A 9,708-nucleotide genomic window follows, 5' to 3' on the forward strand; every position below is an offset into this window, starting at 1 on the left:
CATTTTTGGCTTTGTAGGCAAGCATCAGTGTTTTAAATCTGATGCAGGCAGCAACAGGAAGCCAGTGGAGGGAATGTAGCAATGGGGTGGTGTGGGAGAACTTAGTAAGGTTGAAAACAAGTCATGCAGCTGCATTCTGGATCAGCTGCAGAGGTCGAATGGTGCTCAGAGTCAAACCTGCCAGGAGTGACTTACAGTAGTCCAGTCTTGAAATGACAAGGAACTGAAGAAGCACCTGAGTGACCTGTGTGGATAGAAAAGGACAAATCCTTCTGATGTTGTAAAGGCATGAGTCAATGTCAGATTAGCAATGTAAGAGGAAAAGGACAGCTGATTGTCTGTGGTTACCCTAAGGTTGCGTGCTGTGACAGAAGGTGAGATATGAGAGTTGTCCAGGGAGATCACAAGATCCTGACATGGGGATGAATCACCTGGGATGAACAGCAGTTTGGTTTTGCTGGGATTTAAGTTTCAACTGATGAGCTGCCATCCACAATGTGTCTGCCAGACATGCTGAAATCTGAGTGGAAACTTGAGGGTCTGAGGGAGGGTAGGAGAGGATGAGTGTCAGCCACATAGCAGTGGTATGAAAACCCATCTGAGGATATGACCTCACCAAGAGATCGAGTATAGAGGAAGAACAGAAGAGGACCAAGTACTGAGCCTTGTGGGACACCAGTGGAGAATCTATGTGGAGCAGATGTGGATACCCTGTACCATGAATCCCAAGACTCATGAGAGTCTTGTGGTTGACTGTGTAAAACGCTGCTGAAAGGTCGAGGAGGATGAGGACTGATGACAGTTTGGCTGATCTAGCAGCATGGAGCTTCAATGACGGCCACGAGGGCAGTTTCTTTGGAATGTGCCACTTTGAAGCCGGACTGGTTAGGATGTTGGAAGTTGTTCTATGCGAGATAGAAAGACAGTTGATTGTAGACTGTGTGTTCAAGGATTTTAGAAAGAAAAGAGAGAAGTGATAGCAGTCGGTAGTTCCAGAGTGGGTTTCTTCAGGATGGCAAAGTCTTCAGCAGTTAGGGAGGATGGAGCAGGAAGAGCCGGCGCGTTAAGTACTGAAGAAAAGATGTGGAGCTTAGAAGGATTTTTGCAGAAGTTTCCAGCTTTTCCTGTAGAAGACAATCTTAGCAGAAGTCACTTCAAGAGCATGCTGTAAGAGACAGGATCTGTGTTGAATTGTGATTTTTTCCACTTTCTCTCTGCTGTTCCTAATTGCTGTGCATCACATCCGATAGCCAAAGAATAGGGTACGAAATCTTCCTGGGTTTAGAAGAAAAGAAAGGGCAAAGAAAGTCTTTGGATGAGGAAAGTGAGGAGAGGAAATTGTCTGTGATTAACTCCAATGGTAGGGAGGAAAAGGAGTCAGGGTCTGGAAGGGATGATAGGGTGCAAGAAGCTATGGAGGAAGGGGAGATAAAGTGCAGGTTTGGTGAGTGGGAGAGAAATATTGATAGCTGATTTTAGGCAGGCTAGGAAGAGTGATGGTGAAGGATACCAAGTGATCAGAGATGTTGAAGTCCTTTGTTGTTTGGCAGTGTGTTTTGGGTCATTGTCTTGCTGCATTATGAAGTTCCAGTTAGATGCATTTCCAGGTGGATGCATTTCTCTTTAAATTGGCAGACGGAATGTTTCTGTAGAATTCTGAATTTATTCTGTTGCTACCATCCTGAGTTACATCATCAACAAAGATTAGTGAGCCCATTCCAGAAGCAGCCATGCAAGCCCAAGCCATGACACTCCATCCACCCTGTTGCTGCTGTTGTTTTCCTTAGCCGATCTGTTTGATGTCTGGTTGTTAGTACACCAGTGGTTTCTTTCTTTTTCAGGACATTCTAATTGTTGTATTGGCTATGCCCACTGCTTGTGCAATGACTCTGATGGATTTTCCCTCTTTTCTCAGCTGCAAAATGACTTGCTTTTCTCCCATAGACAGCTCTCTGGTTTACATGTTGGTTTATTTCTTTTAACAAAAAATTTTAACTTTCACATTCAGAGCTATTAAATGTTTAAATAATCAATCTGACAGGGCACATCTGAGCAAGAAGAAACACCTGTCACTCACATGTTCCAATATTTTTGATCACTTGAAATATGGGTGGGTTCAAACAAAAGATGCCTTGTTCTATGTTGTTTAACACACATCTAGAAGTAAGGAAATGAAAGCTGAGATTCTGATCTATTGTCTCATATTCATCTTTTGATCTCAAACCCAAATAACTTCAATGTAGAGCAAAAACAACAGAATTGGCCTTGCTGTTCCAACACTGTCAGAGGGGACTGTATGTGAAATTGGCTTGCAAATATCAGCAGGTTTTATTTTTTGGAAGGACAGGCTGGGTAAAGCATTTTTCTTAGCATACAGAATACTGCACAGTTTTGCATTCCTATGCATTCTCACTAAATCCTTTAGTTTCTGACAAATTATTCCCGAATGGTTGCAGTTATATTTTGGCCAGACTAGCTTCCCTAACCCCTATGTTTCCCTAATGCTGATGTTGAGTTATTTAGCAAAGGAAAAAGCCAGCATGTATTATATTGTGCAAAAGTAAATGTCATCACCCCCTATTAAATCATTTTAAGCCACCCCAAATTGAACAATTTCATTAAAACAAGGTCCCTCCGGAACCAATAATTTATCAGACAGATTTTGCACAATAACTCTACAATTCATACAGATACAGTATCACCGTCAGGAAGTTGCCATTAAGTAAAGCCTACAAACTACAAACGAGCTATAACAATTTCGTGAAATTTAGTCAATATGAAATTCAACAAGCTCAGCATTAGCAGTAATTTACAGCAATGAATATACATGAAAAATGTATCAGTAGCTGTATTGTTGTATGATGCTTTCTGTTGGTGCTAAATATTACTTTTTTTCCCCCCAAATGAAAATTTGGATTAAATGAAGTAATAATCAGTTTAACAACTTTCTTACCTAAGGTGATAAAGTTGAGGTGCTCATCTGTTTCCTCCAGGTGCATTATTTAAGGGAGGTGAGTAGCTTTTTTCGTGTCTTTTTGAAGTATTCCCAATTCTCAAAAATTCCCATCACAAATTCCTTAACCAATGAAATACAGTTTTCAGAATTAAAACTACTGATAGAATGAATGAGAAATAAGAGTCATGACTTTGAAGTAGTGTAGGTTAGGCTCAGGTATGGTGTGCCTCATAATTTCCACACTCAGCTTGGTTAAATGTGGCTTTCCAAGAATCAACCAAACAGTACTTACATTTAGGGAAGAGCTGGTTAAGTTGTCTCTCCTTAGGGGAGAAGTCACTAACAGAGGCACTAACTCAAAAATTAAATGTTTTGTGTGACAATGTTCTAAGGTCAGGTTTCTGTATATATGTAGTCATTCAACAAACCTCAAAAGTAAACTTTTTTTTTCTTTAATGGCACTCTAGAGGAGAGAATGAAGTAGTCCTATGTTAAATTAGCCTTGAGATATAGCACAGATGTCAGTCAGGGGCCACATAGAACATGCTCAGAAATCATTATGATAGTGTGTAATGAGCAATTGGGTTTCTAATAATCGTAGTAAATTTTATTCTAAATTGATTTATATATAATTATGCTGCATATCATACTCAGTATATTATTTAGCTGACATTGTACAATATATTGACTAAGCATACGGTATGTGTACATGTGTATTTCTTGTAACACCCTAGATTCACCCTCAAGTGTGTGAGGCAGTATATCTACACACACCCATCCCTTCTAGATCTGGCCCCACTGGTAGAATTTGGAAAAAATAAACAAAATCTATATTTACAATGACTTACGTTCTTATATGTTGAAAAATCCATTGTGACAATTTACCCACTGATGGGGCACACCCTCTACGTAAGTGTGTATAGCTCTGTTCTGAAGTAAGATGTGAAATATAATACATAAGGGATGCACTCTGCAAAGTGCATTAAAATTGTGTAATGCACACCTAGCCGTGGATTATCCCACTTATACCATCATCACTTGCCAGCATTGACAAGTTAAAGCTGTATTTGATGTTTGCAGTGCAAAATTAGACTGAAAGGCTAAAAATAACGGTTAATTTTCATTAGTTATTTTATATACGATTTGTTAGATTCGTTAGATCTAGAATTCTGCCCACTCTAAATCATACACAAAGATAAAGTAGTGCAATAAGATTACATTTATTTGAATGAATTATAATAAATAGTTATTAGAGAGACAGAGAGATAGATTGTGCATGTGTGAATTACCTGCGTTTGTGCTGCATCTGTGCTAATAATGAAGCTGTGAGTTTAACTACTGTATGCAACTGTAACTGTATGTTACTATGGTTACAATTGTTTATAGACAGCACGTTAATTTAGAACAGTGATTAAACTGACTGGAACTACCTGTGCATTCAACACACACCTTCCAGCCAATCAGAATTGAGTATTCAGATAGACCATGGTATAAAAACAAAGGATGTGGCTTAGGTATGACCAAGGATGGATCAAAACCCATGGACCGATACACCATGGTGCAGTCACCATGCCTCCCAAAACAAATGGCCATCTGTCCCACCTGAGTCTTAAATCACATACCCAGACTTTAAATACATAGTATATAAATGTAGAAGATATGACACAAACCATAGTTTTAAATGTGATACATGAGGGATTTATTCAATTCAAATATCTGTTTTGTATTTTTCATTTTTTTGTACCAAACTGCACAGAAAAAATGAGGTCTAAAGTTTTGACAGAGACAGAAGAGGTACAGCAGACAAACTCTCCTTAGTTGTGCATGATGGAACATTTCATTTGTTCAGGAAATACATTTGTTCAACAAATATAGTACCGTACATCATATTGCCAGATCTTTTTACTATATTGCACTTGTCTGTATATCTCAGTGGGTACACTGTAAATAATTACGTATGCTAAATAACTACTGAAAGCCAAGCATAATAGAATGCAGGTTAGGACTCACAGAACTCTTGCATGACTTTTTAATTACTTGTGCAGGTTTTAAGAATTCTTACAGGACATGTTACACTCCTGTAAGAACATTGTAGGTACATCTGGGATTTTGTAATACCTGCACAATTCCTGCATGACATCTTCACAATCCTTTCACAAGAGCTATTTTTCCTGGAGGACATTTTATGGGTGCACAAGTATGCAAATTGAGACACATGCCACCAATAGACAATCAACATAGGATGACACGAAATGCATGGAACAGCTACAAATACAAAACTATCATGAGCGATACTTAAGAAAAATGTGGAATTTAAAAAAAAAAGAGTGGTTTGTTGAATTGTGACAGCAGAGAGAATGTCTCTTTGAATGTCCTCTTTTACTCAGCCACTAGTGGTTCAAAAATCCATTTATGCATAATTTTAAATGTTTTCTCTAGATGTGGCATTACCACAGTAAGCAGAACATAGTATTTATTCTTTAATTGCAGGTCTATCGTAAGAGGATCTTCATTGTATAATCTGTCATGGAAAACACGTTATCTCACAGTCTGTTATGGAATTTGGCCAAGGTTTTATTTGTATCATACAGTGTAACAACAGATAATTTTGAAAGACAGCTGAAATCGCACAGAGTAAAACAGGCTTTTGCTACTATGAAACCACATGCTTCTCAGTTGAGTTTGCATGATTTACATATGAATGGATGCCCAGCTCACTTTTATCTGCACTTTCATTTTGTGACATTTGAGAGAAAAGAAAGAGGATAAAGCAAAGCTTGAAAAATGGTCAAACACCTGCTTTATCCTGGGAGTAATCTGCCAAATCCTGACCTGTTCATGTCCCTGCTCAGATAATCTGATCATCCCTGCAATGCAATGCATGAACACTGTGTGTGTGTTTGTGTGTGTGTGTGTGTGTGTGTGTGTGGGAAGGAGTCTATGCGCAAGACTGTTACATAATTAAGTACAGCTTTGTCTCTGCACACTTGCCAAATTTGAGCTTCAGAGACGTTGATTCCATGGTGACTTTTATGTATACAAATCACAACATAAGCCAGCAGCAAATGATGCTAAACACTTGACTGACCTAAACAAAACTAATTAAGTAAAACCTACAAACTCTAACAGCAAAGGCACACAAACTATGTTGTCAAGGGGCATGACTAAAGCTAGGAAACAGTCCTCATAGGAATAGATGAAACATGACTAATCAGACTTTAACAGTGAATCTAAAGCTCATTACCTTTATTGATAGTAACCTCATGCAGCTGACTGTAATCACTGATAAAACATAAGAATGTGTCCTAAAATCAGAGAATCTTGACTGCTTCAAGGTGAAAAAAAAAGGAACACTACATGGAGAATTAAAAGGATTTGCGTGTGTAGGCTTCTCTTTTAGTTTACTTTTCATGCATATTGTCACTTGTGGTGTAGGAGGGACAGGAATCGTTTAATCCCTTGCTATAGCATATTCGTATTATAAAACCGCTGTTGGCTATGTTATTGCACATGATCAGTCAGCATGGATGTGTTGGTGCAATTTGCTGATCTTTCACCTCCAGTTTATTGGAAAAAATGGGCAATTCAGAAGAGAAGAGACTGAGCAGACTCTATAGAATACCTAACTACTGAATTTCAGAGTCTTTGTAAGAGTCCTTTAAGGTCTTAAATGACATCTGAGTAGATTAGATCATCTGAAAATTGAGTTAAAATTAGACAAGACAGGTTTTAGATTCATTTTCATATGCTTATCTAGAATTTCTTATTTGTCCACAAGCATGAGTAAGAAGACTTTGAGGTTCTCATCTTATTCACCATTAAATGACAAAAATGATACAAACATGAACAACTTCATCCCACGCATGTCCCCAGTTTAACTGCTGTGCTAGAGGCGGGGGCCCATGCTGGTGTGACATACAGTCAAAGCATATGATTAAGAGGATTATCCCCAGTGGTTATTTTCTTTGCCATATATTCACTCCTACACTGCCATGTGCCCGTCTAAGACTATTTCGCAAAACCTCAAGCAATATAGCTACAGTGGATATAAAAAGTCTAAGATAAGTACTAAGATAAATCATGTCAGATCAAATAAAGAGAAAAACAATCAGAAACTTTTTAGGAAAATAAGGAAAAATAAAATACTTACAATAACCTAGTTGCATAAGTGTGTACACCCCTAAACTAATACTTTGTTGAAGCATCTTTTGATTTTATTACACCACTCAGTCTTTTTAGGTATCAGTGTGTCACATCTTGACTTGGTAATATTTTCTCACTCTTTCCAAAAACATTCCGTCAAGATCCGTCAAACTGTAAGGCATCTCCTGTGCACAGCCTGCTTCAGGTCACCCCACAGATTTTTAGTCAGTTTTGGGTCTGGGCTCTGGCTAGGCCATTCAGAAACTTTGAGCTTCTTTTGGTTAAGTCATTCCTTTGCTGATTTGGATGTATGCTTTGGATCACTGTCATGCTAAAAGGTTCAATTCCTATTCATCTTCAGCTTACAAGCAGACGCCTGAAAGTTTTGAACTGATATCGGCTGGTATTTGTAGCTATTCATGATTGCCGCAACCTTGATAAAATCCCCAGTTCTGGCTGAAGAAAAGCAGCCCTAAAGCATGATGCTGCCATCACCATGCTTCACAGTGGGTACGATGTTCTTTTAGTGATTTTTTTAGTGGTGTTCTTTTAGTGACTTTTTCTTTGCGCCAAACATACCTTTTGGAAATATGGAATTATTATACCTTTTGAAATTGGTCTCGTCAGACCATAACACATTTTGCCACATGATTTGGAGTGATTTAGTTAGGCGTGGACCATGGTTTCAACAGTCAGACGAAACCAAGAAGATGTCAAGAAAATCCTAACAGCTGGTCTTTATTTGAGGTTAATCAGAATAAGTTCAGACATGACAGGTGTATGATACATTTAAACATCACATTGAATGTGATTGGTTCATTCTGAACACAGTGACATCCCCAGTTGTTAAAAGGTGTGCACACTTATGCAACCAGGTTATTGTAACTTTTGTATTTTTCCTATTTTTCCCTAAAATGTTTCTCTTTGTTTTTCACTTAATTTTTATATGTTGTAATTTCATACAGAGGGTGGAAAAAGTTCATTCAACAGTCTTAGCTGTTTATTAGAGCTCATGCTGAACTGTTTTATTGGGATACGTAAATGCAGTCTAAAAACAGAAACCATTTTAATTTTTGAAGGTTTGCATACCTAATTGTAAGATTATCAGACCTTTCCAAGAACATACAGAAAACCTGTGGTTGTAGCTATGTGCTGCATATGATCCCCACATTCTTCTAGTCAGCTTTAAAATCTGCTGTAAGGTGCCCATTTGTTTCTTCCATGAGCGGCTCAAGGAACACCAAATGCTTGTCAAGGTTGGACTTATCCATCAGCTTCAGGCTTGCAGTTGGTGAAACCCCAAAGATGAATGCCAGAGACGGGCGATCCTCCCTTAAGCTAGAGATTGTTGGTGAGGTTGGTGGGGCTCTGCAGCAGCCACAGCGGCAAGGGGTTAAATAAAGATACACAAGTATGAGAAAGAGAGTGATGGCGCAGCTCAGCAGGGTGGTGTATCCTGTGCTGAAAGCCTCTGTTCGCAAACGCTGAAGATCTACAATTAGGTTCACCTCACGGGTTTCATTAATCATCCTGACCGTGTCCACAGCAAGGCAGCGGTAGATTCCTGAGTCTCTCGGCTGGACAGATAGGATCTCCAGACTGCCATCTTTGTTCAGCCGCAGAGTACCATTTTGAATCAAATAAGTCATGTTGTCTTGGTGAGGAATAACCCAAGAGTAAGAGAGAACTACATTACTGAGTGTACCAGTACAATCTAGTCTGACCTGATCCCCCTCATAGACTATCATGTCAGCCTTGGGGGAGATCAAAGAAATCATCTTTTCAATAGTACAGTTATCAAAGAAGCGAGGGCTATGGAGGAATTTGATGGAGATGAGTGGTTCTCCAAACATCCGACATGAATATTGATCCTTAAAATCTCTGACAGCTTCATAACCCTCTTTCTCCCAGTGCCAAAACATGCGATATGTGGAACAGTCGCATACCAAGCTGTTATTATGGATGAACAAGCCTCTCTGTACAGTCAAAGGCAACAGAACAATATCATCCAGAGGCAGTCGTGATATGCGGTTAGAGGAGAGGTCCAGAGTGACCAGCTTAGGATGGCTGTGCTCACGGAAGGAGAAAAAGGGGAAGTCTGTAATCTGGTTGAGGCTCAGATAAACCTTCTTGAGGTTGCTTAGTCCCATCAGAGCATTGCTTTCCACATGGGTGATGCGGTTGTTGTAGAGTAGCAGTTCTTCCAACCCCAGCAGGTCTTGGAAAGGGTGTCTCCCCACAATCTGCAGTCTGTTGGACGAGAGGTCGAGGTGGTGTAGAGTACTGGTGTTGTGGAAGGCTGCGGGGCTGAGCAGAGAGATTTGGTTATGAGACATGCACAGAACATTCAGCCTGATCAGTCCATGGAAGGTGCCTGGTGCCAGCCATGTGAGCCGATTATGGCTGAGGTCCAGGATGGAAGTGGTGGGGGGTAATACAGAGGGAAATCTCTCCATACCCGCATAACCACAGTTGACAATGTCCGAGGTGCACAGGCACCCTGAAGGGCAGTTAGCATCTGACAAGTGGAACCAGAAAGCAGTCAGAACTAACCAAGCTGTAGAAATCATTCTGCTTCCACAGTCCAATAACAGAGAATCTAAAATCAT

General features: G+C 39.6%; 1 protein-coding gene across 1 annotated transcript; it reads right to left on the bottom strand.

Moving 5' to 3' along the window:
• Nucleotides 1-8,274: 8,274 nt before the first annotated feature.
• On the bottom strand, nucleotides 8,275-9,708 carry LOC113530590 (amphoterin-induced protein 3). Its single transcript, XM_026920729.3, has one exon. The coding sequence runs from the start codon at nucleotides 9,706-9,708 to the stop codon at nucleotides 8,275-8,277; it is 1,434 nt and encodes a 477-aa protein (XP_026776530.3).

This window comes from Pangasianodon hypophthalmus, chromosome 16, assembly GCF_027358585.1.
Source record: "Pangasianodon hypophthalmus isolate fPanHyp1 chromosome 16, fPanHyp1.pri, whole genome shotgun sequence".
NCBI lineage: Eukaryota > Metazoa > Chordata > Actinopteri > Siluriformes > Pangasiidae > Pangasianodon > Pangasianodon hypophthalmus.

Bases quoted from the DNA above. Each gene is read 5' to 3' on its own strand.
- LOC113530590 (XM_026920729.3), bottom strand. From the start codon at position 9,708: ATGATTTTAGATTCTCTGTTATTGGACTGTGGAAGCAGAATGATTTCT.